Genomic DNA, 15,767 nt, shown 5'->3' with positions numbered 1-15,767 from the left:
CTGTTATCGTGGTTTGAATGTGCTGTTCCTTGTCCAAGACTTTTCACAAGATCAAGCAATTTATACCTCCTCTAGGTCCAAAAATCGCAGGTGTAATTTCCAAAGCACATAAACCTCTTCAGATAGGGATTAAGATTTGCAGGCAGAAGTTTGTTATTTATGGTTGCAAATATGTGACGTTGCAGTTTGAAATATCTTCAAAGTTGCCATTCCGAGTAAATACGAAATTTGACCCATGAATATAGAGAAACCTTTAACATCTATAAAGGCCTTTTTATCTCAAAACAAAACACGTTTACATTTAACAACTTAGATGTGATTAATATTTTTAATAGATCCTTCCTCAGGTTACAACTTATGTAAAAGTACGTGTTTCATTTTAAGCTCTTCTCAATGAGATATAAGAATAATTGTCAAAATAGTTGAGGGAAATAAAAACCTTACTGCCTTAGTTTAGCGCATTTTTCCCTTAATCTCTTCCTATGAAAACTGCACCTAAAATTTCTAGTCCTAATCATGACTATATATTTTGTTGTCCGTTGTCCTGATTTGATCTGATTTTTTTTTTTTTTTTTTTTGAATTTAATATATACATATATAAGTTAGAAGAATGTAAATAATTACCCATTGGGTTTATACCTATAAGCTTTAACTCAAAATTTCATTTATAAAAATGTTAATACATTTACGTAAAAATAAAATTATTTCAATAAATAATTAGTTGCGTTACTCTATTAGTTTAAATAAGAAATAACCATTTATAACTTACAAGCATTAAGATGAAGTTTTATATAAATTTTCCAATATTCAATAGAAAAAACGCTAATTCTCCGCTGTAGGTTACCTAACTATAATAGAAATAATTAGGTCGAGTGTCTAAATAGGAGGACCACGTGGCATATAAAATACGCACGGAATATTCGTTGGAAAGCCTCTAGAATCAAGAGCTTTCGGCAGGCCAATAATACGTCATCCCCTTGCGAAAACTCAAAACTAAGAAAAAAAAGGATGGAAAAAATAAAGAAAGTAAGAGAAAAAACGATTCAAGAAATACTATTGAGCTAGAAAGAAATATGATAAGTATTTAGAATTTACTAATAGACACATTAGTTTCAAAATAGTTATCTGATAGTGTTATTTATTTACTATTGCTTTCACCACATATTACACATGTCTCATTGCTGATCTTCAGCATCAGTTATTATCATTATCCCCAAAACATCAAGAAAGCATCTACATAATTACTACTAATAGACAGTGTATTGACAACAGGGTCGTGATTTAGCACTAAAACACTTCAAAGCGGGCTAATGCTTAGCGACATACTTTTACGAAACTATATATATCATTTCCCACCAAAATAATTTCAATACTAAAGTTCCGTTTTCATCGATCTAGATATTAAATTCGATAACCTGTTACTGAATCTTCTTAATGTTATTCCTTTGGTTTAAGCTTTTGTGTTATTTTGACTATTGGGTTGTATACGTAGTCTAAATAGTACAGAACATGTCAATGAAACACACACAAAGGATAGTGAATAAATAGTAACTATTATGTGAAGAACGGAACCTTCTGAACTTACCAATTATACTAGATATAAGAAACAGATGGTTTTATATGAATTCCTTTGATTAATTAAATATTTGCTTAAGATCAATAATTTCGAAAATCATGAAATTGATTTTGGTAAGCAGTTAAATAAAAGGTAATTATACATTTAGAAGTTTGATGTAATGAAAGAGAGCATTACATATTTTAAAAAAAAATACTTTGCAATTTTAGGTTGTCGTAAGTTCCTGGATAACATTGCAGAGATGAAAATGAAGCTCACAGGAATTGTAAGGATTTATTGGCTTTTCTCATGGAGTTTCATCTCTCCGCTTGTTTTGTTGGTAAGTGAATTTGGAAATAATTATAATTAGAGAAAAATCATTATTACTAGTACTTTTAAATATATATATAAAAACATATACGATTTTGAACTGAAATTTCAAGTTTAGTTTTATATATTCAGTATCTGATAATTTGCAACACCACACTGGGAAAGAAAAATAAAATTATAAAATAAAGCAAATCGGATAATGACAAGAACATAAGGTAGAATATTTAAATACTCCAATGTTCAAAAATATTTTTGTATATACAAAGTTGTTTAACTCAGTTTCAGCGGCTTAACTTATGTTTCCAATAGCTTTCAATTTAATTTAGTTATTCAACAACTATATAAGCATCCCAATTTATGTGATCCCGAAAGTTATAATCAGACGATGTTGTAAAAGAAAAATGCAATTTTAAAGATTTTTCTAAAAAGAATATTTTCTTCTGAAAAAGGGTATAAATTGACACATCAACAAATTTAGTTACTTAATTTTATTTGATGTTCATCTCAAAATAAAGATTTCAGTAATTCTGGGATTCTATTTACAGATTTAATACTGTATAAACTTCATTCATTTTTATATGAACATGCCTATTTTTGTAGAATAAGAAATAAAATTAACTAAATAAGCATTGTTGATTTGATGACTTACAGTCTTTTCAAAACAAAAGTTTAATTTTTACCAAGAAAATTGTCATATCATGTACAGATCTTGTTTTATTACTTTTCCTGCGCAGTATTCACTTAAAGCATACTTATTCTTTAGATGTTTAGGATATCAGAGGCAAAGTTACTACTACTACTATATATATATATATATATATATATATATATATATATATATATATATAGTACCTTTTTCCCTCCTTTTGTGCTTCAAATTCCATTAGATCGAGCACGAATAAGATTTTAGAAATAATGCATAACTTTCTATTTTTAGGCAATTCTCTCTATACATACTATGCTTCTTTCCTTTTCTCTAGGAACTGTTCCATGTACTTTATTCGACTATAGTGCACGTTATATTTATATCTTTGATTCAGAAGAACTTAAGAATATATAAATCAAATCTCAATTAATTAGGTCTTACATTGAGGAAACGATCGATTTAAACTTATTTTTTACACACCAAATCCTCTGTAGGTGCTAATTCAATAACATACAAAAAGTGAAAAAGTGATTGACTGCACCGAGACTCGAATTCACGATCTCCGGCATAGCGTGCCGATGTGTTAACCACCCAGTCCGTTTCCCAGAACAGCCAACACCCTCTCTCGTCTGTAGTCGGTGTTCTTCACTCAGACCACGTGGTTTGCACCACAACCTAACTGCTGTGCTTGGATAACCCAGTGTCCATATATTGAGAACACCTTTTGACAGTTGTGAGTTCATATATTAATAAAAGAAGGAAACAACCGATTTAAACTTATTTCTACACAAATTGTTACTGTTAAATTGAAACGCATATTACAAAGATATAAAGAAATTAGAATACATATCTTATGAATGTTTTATATACATTGTTAATCAGTGCTTAATACAATTTTGACATTTCAATCCACATGTAATGCAAAGATTTTCAGTTACCTAACTTACAGCTTATTTATAGTCGGATAAATTGAGGTTGCAATGCATATTCTATCCGTCCACTGGGCATTATCGCCTATACAAAATTGTCATATGACTAATTAGATTAATCAAGTACATTAAATGCCTTACGTACATTATTACATATACTTGTAATATATTTTCGTGCATAAACCTGATTCATTTGTAGTACGATCTTCATCTTTGCGAGATGTAAAGGTTCTGAAATTTATATATATTTGTAGTATGCAAAGGTCACATTACAAGCAATATAGGCTTATGTACAAAAAATATATTTAATTATTAACAAGTCTACTTTATAATATACTTAAAAGAAAATTAATAGTATAAGTAACACTTGTTACAAAAATGTCTCTTATTTGTCTCTTTCAAGGTTTTACTGAAAACTTGTTTCATTTTTAAAATATGAGATATCATACCAAAGTGATTGTATATAATTTTCCTTATCGAAATCACGAAATGGTAATAAAACTTTAACTAATTAACGTACTTTGTTTTTCACAGGCAATATTAGTTTTCAACTTTTACCACTTTTCTCCAGCGTATTACGGAAAATACATATTTCCCGGTTGGGTGGATGGTTTAGGATGGCTTTTGGGTATAGCATCAGTCATCCTTATGCCTGTATTTGCAGTCTATCGATTTGCACGAGGAAAGCAGGTGAGAAACACTCCCAACACATTTTTATCTGTATGCAACACATGATCTACAATTTTACGTTCATATGTGAAGATCTAGATGGATGCATGATGATTTTAAATTAAAATTTAAGGAAAAATTTCATTGTAAATATTTGATTATTTATCAATGTTTTTATGGATTATTATAAACATAAATCAATGCAGCTAAGTACCTATGAAAGTTGAATGTATGGTAGCACACAGAAAAATATTACTTTAATAATTCCCACATATGCATTTCCTTTTCTTAAAGATCTTATATTTTTTGAAAAATAGTAATTCATTGTGATTTTATTACATGCTTTCGTCGATCTGTCGTAATGTAAATTGCATATCACTATTTTGCCTAAAATGGTTCAAATTATTATTTAGTTTATCCTTCTAAAGATTTCTTTTCTAACATCAAATGTTCGGAAATCTTTAATCGAAAATGACTTCATGACGGATGGTACCTGTCACTTTTGAATTATTTGCTAGATATTGTTCCTAGAAACCTTTCAGTATTAGTTATACTATTAGCTGCTTCTGGAAAGCAATATTTCTTTTCGCTTAAACCTACTTACTAGGAAATAGATAAGTTAGTATTTATTTTCTTCTGTTATACTAGCCTCAAAAGAAACTTCTAGTAACATTAAAATATACAGTTACTAAGAAATATTATATCGTATTCACATACAATTAACAAAAAATAAAAATATAAAAAGAAAAGAAAACAGCAAATCCTAAAACAATGTGAAGTAACTGGAAAGAAAACTCGCAAAAGGGTAGCCACAAAGACGTTATACATGTAATAAAAAAGAAAAAAGAAAAAAGAAAGAACATAAAGCTAGGTATTGAGTTGATATTAAGTTTAACGTCTATTTCAGCAGCGAGGCTATAGAGACGGATAAAGCTAGGAGTTATGATCCTTATTTTCCAAATACCCAATGATACTTTCATATTTATGAGTTTATAGTGTACAAAGAGCACAGACCAATCAAATCAAAACAAAACCAGAAAGAGAAGAACTTAGTATAGTTTCCTTTGTGAAGTATACCCTGAATTCTGCAATAGATTTTTCCCCTCTTGATAACCAACGGAGCATAATTTAGGTTTACATTATGATTAACACCTACGAAAGGTCGGAAATAAACAAGGTAATCTCAAAATTTGGTTTCAGGAGACAGGAAGTAACAAGAAATCCAGCTCTTAATTTTTAACCTTTCTTGTAGTGATAGTGATAATATCAATTTTCAAGCGCTTTGAGAGTAGTCTAAGGTATCTAAAAGAATCTGAAGTAACACACAGTCTTCTATAAGCTCCATAGGAAGTGCAGTTGATATTTTATTCCCTTTTCACGGGATAATTATTTTTTCTTGCTACTTTTATTTTTCATGATAAAATATTTCCATACTTGTTTGATGATACAATAATTTACGAGGTCTAGAAATAACACATGTATTCCTCTGTTCCATTAGTTGCAATTTTCCCAATTCCATTTAACCCTTAAATGCATCCTTCAATACTGTATCAACAACTCTAACTCTTCTTTCGATCACATTAATAATTACTGATATTATTGCAACGGTCAAATTTATCATATTTCTGTCCCAGAATGCACAATACATCTCAAGAGTAATTTTTTTTACACCTTCTACGTACGTTTTCTCAAAATCCTTCATCCAGACTTTTCCCACGTCCCTCAGAACGATACGGAAAGATCCATTACTATTCTGTCCATTAACCGACCCCGATCTTAACCGTCTGTAATAATCCACTTCACTATATTCATTGTATTTTCCGTACTTCTACTTAAATCTTTACCATTCTCTTATGACTATTATTTTTTCTCATACTTTTCATTTTCTACCATCTGTTATTATTGGCTTTATTTCTTTCATTATGACTTCATAATCTATATTTTTCAATTCTTTTTATTCCTTTTCTACTATTTTAGATCACAAATTCCTTTCTTTGTTTATGATTTCTCTTTTCTTCTGAATTCTTTCGATAAAATCGTTTCGTTAGTTTTGTCTTATTAGACTAAACTTTTTATCTTTAACCTGGAAACACTATCACGTGACTGTGTATTTGAATATGACGCTAAACTGGCAGCTTCACAATTAGTGTTCTGTTCTTTAATTTTTCTTTTCTTTCTAATTATTATCCATCCTATCTGATGAAGTTTTACTGAAAGTACTTCCCTTTACTGCGACAAGCAAGATAGTGCCTGATGAAACCAAAGTGCATATACTTTTTACAACAAGCGCATTGTTTTGCTCATCGTGTAATTTAAATCAGATTGAAGAAATTCTATTTTATTTTTACTGAATTTATTTGTATACCACATTTTCAGAGTCAATCTAATGAGCAAAACTGATATTTACGTTTATACATACATATATATATATATATATATATATATATATATATATATATATATATATATATATATATATAAACGTAAAGTTTAGTTTTATTTATTTATTTATTTATTTATTTATTTAAATTTCAGTATTCGGTACTTTCAGTAATCTTTTACCATTTTAAATTACAGAAAGGAATGGATCTTTTACGACCTACTCAAGAATGGGCACCAGAACACAGGCGCAAGCTAAAATCAGTTTCACCAATGAAAAGTAAAGACGTTCATATCAGTATTGGCAAATATAAACTTGGTAACCCAGAATTTGAATATGACGGTAAACCAATGAAACAATTACCCACGAATGGACACTATAATCAGACGTTTGAACTTGAAAAGGAAACAGAAAAGAGTAAAGATAATATTGAACTTCAAAATGGTGGAAAAGTCAACAAAGGGTTTGAGCAAGATTGAAGCGTAAATTGTGAATAATGGTAATAGGAAAGGAAACAGTTAAGTCGTCTGAAAGTGAGAATGTGATTTTCTTTTATTTGAATAATACAACAAGTGATAAGTTAGAAACGTTGTATTTTATGTTCAAATAAGTGAAATGGAAATAATTACTTACAAAATGATACAGTATTCTTAGTAAAAATAAGTAATTAACTAATTTTAAAAACTGTTAGAAAATAGAAATATGTAGAAAGGTTTTTATTCATTACATCATAGCTCATTAATTTTATTTTTCTACATTTGTTTTGCAAACCACCACCTCGCACAGAAACTTCTTGAAAAAAGTTAATTTTGTATAACAGGAAGCGTAAAATTTCTTCGCACAATTAACTAGAAAGAGTGGTTTCCTATTTGACACAATAATTTAAGATTTATCTAATTTCGACCAAAATATTGACAGAAAAAAAAAGCATTCATGATATTATTTCATAAGAATTGTAAACATATTTTAATTGAAATAGACTATGAATATGTAGAAGCAATCTGACACAAAATTTAATCTAATGCATTACCTTCACGCTTCAACATTTTATGTCATTCTCTTCTATGAAAATATTCTGACAATCGAAAGCGCTAATTTCGTTCAGCTTTTCTTTTATTGTATATTTCTTTCATCCAGCTGATTCATATAACTACGTTTCATTTTTACATTTGTTAACTTAATGGTAAAAGTGCATTGCATGAAGTTTTATTTCAATGAAGAGATATTTTGAATTTCACATAGTATTGGATTCTAATATAAAATATAACATCTGACAATCTTTAAGCAAAATTTTGCATAAGTACTCTAAGACTAAATGCTATATGTGCACTATTTTCTGCTAAAGAACTCTTTTTAAATATAACATCGAACTACATTGAGATATTTTTTAATACTGTAATTTTGTACCAATAGATTGTTTGACAAGTTTGGTGTTCATTCTTTTTTCCTTTCCAAATTTCAAACAAAAATATTTTATCAAAACCGGCTCAAATACTCTCAGTTTGAACAAATTTAGGAATATTACAAATTTGAACAAATTGCCAAAATGTAGTACATGATCACAATCTTTTCGTTTTAAGATCTTAAGTGTCCTAAATATGTCAAAATATGTTACTTGTCAAAATACTGATATTTTCAATGTCATAAATAATTTGAAGTTTACTGTATTTTGTATAAATAAATGTATCTATGTACAGAGTGGCGCTTATCATACCTACAAATTTCAGGATTCAGTTAAAGATGGTGGAAACTTGTATTGACTTTTTGTTTTAGCTATAGAAGAGCAAGCTACACATTCGCATTTAATACAGTATTCAACCTCAGTGTCTTGAATATAATGTTCATGAATGTTCTTTGTCAGATTAGTTGAAGTGTCGAGGGGAGTTATTTGAAAGGAAAGTCTATACTCATTGTTAGCACACGATCTAGTAGTTAGAGACATTAATCTGTTGTTAAGTATATGCAATTCCATGGGACGTGGTGCTAAGTACCATGACCGCCTCGCTTCGCCATCTTCAGTATTGCATCTGCATGAGCGGAGGATATCTAAGTGATATGCTGAAATTTGTACATTGTACAGTATTAAATTCAAATGATGAACTTTTCACATTATGCTCCAATAAAGTTGTAACAGGTTTTTGTGATTCCTTAATTGTCTACTAACATTGGTAGATATAACAATACGCGCCTGCGTGAATGTAACATTGAATGTTTCCTTCTAGAAAGATCTCTGTTGAACTTATTTAATTATACTTCTTTATTTGACCTTTTAAATTTAATATATATATGCATATGTATATAGGGTGGACTATACACCTTGTACCTTTTAAATTAATAGGCATAAAACGATGAAATTTTGTACCAATCAAATATTGGCAGGGATACATTATTTGTATACTCTGTGATACTACCAGATTAACAGTGCTGCCAACCCAACAAAAAGTTTTTTCTTTTCTTTTTTTTTTAAATGGCGCAAGGTCGGTTTTTTTACAAATTTCAGTTACACATGTCAAACAAAAACTTACAGTATCATATTTGTTATTCAGTGTTGCAAAACTAGGACTCTACAATATCACGAACATCCAAATTGTGGTGGCCTCTACAGCAGTAATAATGCAAGTGAGACGGACGGATCAATGCACATCTAAAATACTTCAATGTCTAATACTATGATCATGATATGATGGATTTCGAATGAATAGAAACAAAGTTACAAGGAAATGAAAATTTGATTTTTTTTAAAGCCTTCATTTCGAAAAGCTGCTTAAGTACCTCATTCAATTGCAGAGATTGTTTTTCAATGGATGTGAAGATATCAATGCAATTTACAGCAATTTGATATCTTAAACAATTCTTGGGTATGGTATTTATCTCGGTACTTTTTTCGTAATAAAGTCCTTTGAAGAAAATCAAATTTTCAATTTCTTGTAAATTTCTTTCTACTTGTTCGAAATGTATCATATAAGGATCGTAGTATTCGACGCTAAGATACTTTGGATATGAGTTTCTCCATCTATCTCAGTTGTGTTATTACTTTGTAGAACATACCAAAGTTTGGTTGTTTTGGGATGTTTATGATACTGTAATGTCTTTTGTTTGCAACGCTACATAACAAGTATGCTATTGTAAGTTTTTATTTAAATTTAAGATTTATATATATAGTATGTAAATTTTCTCAAGTATCAAGTTTTGTTCTAAAATAATTAATATTAATATTAGCTGGATTGATGAATGCAATACTATTCGTAATATTGTACTTATGTACTAGATATTCCCCTAATTAATGTTCTATTTATAAGTTCAAATATCAATGAAAAGATCAAAAATGTAAATTATTTCACACAAGTATATAAAAGCATATATCAGTATAACAATTAACGTTTGTAAAATTTTCTTTAAAACCATTTTTTGTGACGCAATATTTATTGTTGTTAAAATATTTCATACAAAATATTTTATACAAAGAGAATATTTGAAATATTATAAATATCGTGTTAAAATAGAGGTAACTATTAAAACTCATAGATACTTAAAATTATATTTTCACAGTTATCTCATTTTATAATGTTAGAATATACCATTTATATTTGAAGAAAACAAATATTGAGTGTCTTTGAAAGATTTTAACTGAAAATAATTATTTTATGGATCAGTTGAACTTCAACAAACTTAGTATTGTTTAGTTAATTGTTATTTCCCCAAGGCTCTGTGAATATTTTGTGATTTTATTATGTAGTATCAGTTATTTACCTCAGAACTGTGAGTGTCACAAAGTTGAAGAGAAGTCTGTATATGGGCTTTGTATCGTATAGAAATGGCGAAGTATATAGGTTTAACTGTACCTCTGTGTACATGTCATGCTTCACTTCTAATTTTTCCATTATCAACAAATTTGGAAGATTTTTGATTTTAAAAGACTAAAAGTCGAATGATTATATACTTCATAGTACATACATTTAATAAGGATATATATATATATATATATTTCAGAAGTACAACCAACTTTGCCAACACTGAAATATTTAAGGTTAACTATTGTTGATCGCGTGCAATAATAAACATGTAAGAAAGCTAAAAAATGTATTTTGTATATATTAAGTCTATTTTACGTGTACCAAGAATTGTTAATTTTTTATACCATGTTATGAGCAAGTGGAAGTGTTTTTAATAAAATGGAATTTTGATGTATATACTTGTAAATTCATATATATATATAATGATTAAAATGAAATAAATGAATAAAGAATTTTGAAAATATATTTTTTGAAAGAAAGGAACTTCAGTAATTGTATAGTGGGTGAATATGAACCAAGAGTACCAAAAAAATCTAATTTATATGTAGTTTTGTTTTTCGTTATCCCAAAAATTGTTTATCTTTTTATCTTAATTTTTAACTGAAACTTGAAGACAAATGGATCATCTAAATATGAACTATATATATATATATAGGAAAAACTTTTCTTGAAGTGGCCCAGTAGTTTGATAGCAAAATGGATAAGAAATAGGATTCAAGGTATTTTTAATATCTTGTGATATGTTGAATATTATAGAATACCTGCATTAACGAGATTTTCGATGATTCTACTTCAAAACTGTTGTTTTCAGTATATGTTCTGATTATCGAAGGAAAATCGTTTCAAAGCAAACAAAATTTATCATCCTACAAGAACAAGAGCTCGAAATGTACCTAAAAACTGCATAAGCAACTTAATCATCTATTACCAAAAATAAGACATATTTGTAAACTATCAAATAATAATTTCAACAACATAGATAGTTTATTGTATAATAATACGTGGTCATGCTGGAAAGTAACTCCTGTTAGTTTTCCAGGATATAAACAAATATGTAATGTGCCAAATTGCATTATATTAATGACACTTTTCTCTTTATATGATGTGGATTTCAAATTTGTCACCATTGGGTGTACAAAAAACATGGCAGGTTATAATAATACTATGTTGGTGACGCTGAAGCAGCGTGCAGGATCTAATTTCTCACAGCAGAAATCCGTTCCCCTTTGACATGTATTGAGGAATGACGGCTGTTTACGAGGAAGGCTGTGTAAACATCAGTATGGTATGATGGGTTGATCGTGATCGTACAGAAAATCCAATGGGAGTAAACCTTTGTCTGTCGAAAAATAACGAAGTGGAAGACCATTCACTGCGATGGACGAATCACATCGCAATCATGTTGATATATTGAAGTGATTTGAGAGAACTGGCGCATCATACAGGCAGAGCTATTATGGCATATCATGGGAGTGGGTCTAGCGATATTCGTATATCTGTGATACCTGAGTTTAATGCACGATGGGTGCTACAAAGGCTGATCCCTGACAGGAATAGAAGAGAATGAACATTTGCAAACAGTTGTTTCAGCTTCATGAACTTGAAAACAAGAAATTCTTGAACATTGTTGCACGTAATAAGACTTGAATACACAATTTTGACCCTAAAAACAAAAGCACCTCCATGAATATCACCATAAAGGATACCCTTCACTAAAAAGTTTAAAATTGTGGCATCGGCAAACAGTATTCTCATGATGACAATATTCTAGCACGTTCGTAGTATAGTGCATCTGGAATTCCTATCTAGGAGTACTACTACCAATTCTGATAGGCAATGTAACATTGTCACAAATTTGAAAGCAGAGATTTTACATAAATGTAGCCTCCCATTCGGTACTACAATGTTCCTCTTCACACTAGTGCAGTAAAAGATTCAGCGCTTTGGTTTCACTGGCATGTCTTATCCAAATCTAGCTTAATCAGATTTTTATCTTTTCTCCAAGCATATGGAACATCTGAGAGGACTTTACTTTGTTTCTGACGATGTAGTGAAGCAAGAAGTTAGGCTTAGCTTTGTCATCAACGTGAACAATTTCACAATAACAGGATAATGAAACTAGTTACAGGTTGGCAGACGTGTGTTTATGTATTAACTTTAAGACAATCTATTTTTACTTTCTTAGTTGTTGTTTGTTTTCAAGGCATAAATGGTTCCTGGTTTGTTGTATAAATCCCTTCTTTAAGATATTTCTAGGGAACATAATTAAGTGGCATCAGATTGGGTGAGCCCAGTGAACAAAATTCATTTGAAATGACACAGTCGCCAGAAAAGGACTACATTTTGGCCATTCATGTATGATATATCGCTATATTTTCTGCTGGGAAAATCCAATGAAGAGTTACTCGTCGCAACAATTGGTTTGAAGATTTCCATATATGGAGCTGTTGCTAACAAAATGATAGGACTAATTGTGGACTTCAGGGTATCCTGTACCAAATCCCTGTATTCCAATCTTCATTGAAAGAAAGGGCTTTTCATGTATGCATTAAGATTTTTACTTGTCTAAACACGGGAATTCTGAGAATTATCGTAACCCAACAGATGAAGCCGCGAATCCTCCGGGAAGGGGAACCAAGTGAAGTCTAGGTTGCACAGATATTCTGAAGAAATGTCTAAAACTATCGACAGTACAGTATACCACTCTTTTCATTTTGGTCAGCATCTTTTCATTCGTGGATTACGAAGATAACGATACGCATGAAGCTTCGGTTTTTTTTTTTTTTTTTTTTTTAATAGCACGACGAAAATAGCTTCTAAACAACCATTTTTCTGTGAAAGTCTGTGCATTGCCTTCTTAAGAGATACCAATAGACGGAACTTTTAACACAGTGAATTGTTTCTTCTTTGACAATTTTCGACGACCTTGTATATGCTCGTCCAATAAAATCTCTTGCCTTAATGTTATTTTCGAGAAGGCCCAAATACTGGATTTACTCAGGAATAAGTCAAGTAATAATAATAATAATAAGAAGAAGAAGAAGAAACATGACAATATACTTCGTTTGACAATACGTGCGAACAACACTCACTCCAGATTATACCGATACATTTTTCTACAAATATTCTTGTGTACACCAACACACATAAACAATCACGAACAACGAACAACTTATGTAGAAACCCTCAGAAAAGTGACAGAAACAAAATTAAACTAGTAGAGGGGTGAAGCAAGACACATCATGGCTGACTGACATCATTACTCCATACCGCAACAATTTATAGCCATACTATGGACACATTTCATTTCTCATACAATGAACATGCTCCAGTTCAAATGTCATTGCAATATCTTCATTAGTGTTAAACTTTTACCTATGAAATGGCGAGTTCGTTAGTGAGTGAGACACCCTGTATAAAAATAAGGGTAGATAATGAAAAAAAAAATTTCAGCGAAAGTTCTCTCGGGAGTTGGAGAATATCACAATCTTATGCTGGTGCTGGCTGAAATACAATTCAACATTAGGGAAAAAAATGTAATAAATATATAAGTCGAAGGGAATTGTTAAACAATATAATGTTTAAACGTCAGTAATGAACAGATCGGGAACTTCGAAGCAAAATAGTGAAGTTGAAATAAAATAGAAACAGCTGGTGGTGAGAGCATTTTGAACTTTCCGCATCAGGCAATACTACGATATCGTGCAGGAAAAGCTAACAACCTGGAATCACAGAAGAAATATTGAGGGAGGAAAAATGCTAAAAACTGAGTGTTGCATAAAAAAAAAAAGAATATATTGTAATAATAAAAATAAATTAGAGAGGAAAGGAATTTTACTAGTGTATATGGATATAAGTTTAATGGAAATATAACGGAAGTAAAAGAGAAAGGCTATTGTTTAGCTTTGGGGGCAGGTTTTTAACCTACCTTTTTGCCATATTCTATTTGCATTCGTTATGTTACGTTAATAACATTTAATTCAGACAAACGAGCCAAACGAGCGTTAGAGAGTGAAGGCGGGTTAGAGCCCCGCAGGGCACTTGTTTTCTGTCTTCGTTAGTGTTGGCCTCCCATTACTAAACATTTACCAAGAAAACAATGAGAATATAGAAGTTAAGAATAGAAAGATCTTTTCTGAGTGAAGATAAATTTTAGGTAGCTGGACAAGCAGGGTACATTCCAAAGTTGTATGAGAGCAGAAATAACCGTGTATTTCAGGGATTGAAAAGCAAAATGAAGTAAACGAAGGGTATACAGTACAGAGGGGTGAGTTCGAGAAAGATTGTGTAGCGAAATAAATAAAGAAAAAGCAACTGGCGTAACAATATACTTTCTAGCTTTAATAAGCATATAGGGGAAAGAAGAAAAAAAGAGAAATATTCAGAACTGTAATCAAACATACGAAAGAAGAAATAACATCTCTATAATATTCCATAGAGACAGTTAAGGTTTCATTAGCTGAGAAATTAAATGTAGAACTATGTGAGAACTAATGACAGGAAAAACTCAGCATAGAGAAAAAAAGTTTACTTAAAATATTAGTGATGATTATATGAGTGAACAAGTGAGAAAGTTGATGAATAGTTTTGATTTTCGAGGAGACGAAACGGGATTAGATGCAATTTGCTTGCATTGAGTAATATTTGAGAGGTTATATCCAAAGAAATGCATGTAGTGCTTATTGATCCAGAAAACTGTTTTAACCGCCTGAACTTGGTAATTTTGATGTAAGTACTAAATACCTTTGGAGGATAAGCGGAAAGATCGAAGATATTTGTGTATGAACCAACCAATATGAGTCGAAATAGTGAAATAGTACACCCTTTCCTCGACATTATTTAATTGTGATTTTTTATTTGAATTATTTAATTTTGAAGAAATCTGGTAAGAGAAATTTGAATAGGGAAGAGGTTATTTCGATAGGAATTCAATACATCAAGTCTTTTATTCCTTTGAATATAATATTACTGTTCTTGCAAAATCTGAATGGATTAAGATCATGTCAAAAAAATAAATAAATAAATAAAAAAATACAACTCTAAAATGAAAATAAATACAAAATGGACAAAAGCAATAGTGGTTGTCATAAAGGAAATTGTGACAACTAGAGAATTCAGAAGGGAGTAAGTGGAACAAGGGACTAGTTTTCGTACCTAGGTAGGAATTTAATGGGGATCTGAAATGTGAACGGGTATAGAATACAAGGACAAAAATTTTGAAAGATTTTTAAGATAGAAGGAAAAAGAGAAGATATTACATTGGTCGTTGAATGAGAAGTTACAAACAATACTTACAAATGCTGAGTATTGTATGCATGAAGCAGAAATACGAACCTTACAAACATTGTAAAACAACTGTTTATTTTAAAATTTACATGTTGATAAGAATGGATAATTTAGCTGGATAATAAATAAATAAACATTAAATTAGAATTATTAAGAACAATTGGGGCTGATAGCATCA

At 30.3% G+C, this 15,767-nt stretch overlaps 1 protein-coding gene across 3 annotated transcripts in view; it reads left to right on the top strand.

Moving 5' to 3' along the window:
• The window catches only part of LOC145686151 (sodium- and chloride-dependent GABA transporter 2-like), a 193,897-nt gene extending 184,381 nt beyond the window's left edge, over positions 1-9,516 (top strand). For all 3 annotated transcript variants that reach the window (XM_081759143.1, XM_081759145.1, XM_081759142.1), the window contains exons 10-12: positions 1,786-1,895; positions 3,995-4,150; positions 6,707-9,516. In XM_081759143.1, the coding sequence (XP_081615269.1) occupies positions 1,786-1,895; positions 3,995-4,150; positions 6,707-6,988 (548 nt within the window). In that variant the 3' untranslated portion in view covers positions 6,989-9,516. The remainder of the gene's footprint in view (positions 1-1,785; positions 1,896-3,994; positions 4,151-6,706) is intronic.
• The last annotated feature ends 6,251 nt before the right edge of the window (positions 9,517-15,767 follow it).

The sequence above is a fragment of the Thermobia domestica genome, chromosome 5, assembly GCF_964235325.1.
Source record: "Thermobia domestica chromosome 5, izTheDome1.hap1.1, whole genome shotgun sequence".
NCBI lineage: Eukaryota > Metazoa > Arthropoda > Insecta > Zygentoma > Lepismatidae > Thermobia > Thermobia domestica.
Note: the sequence above shows the minus strand (reverse complement) of the source record. Positions and strands in the feature narration are given on the sequence as shown.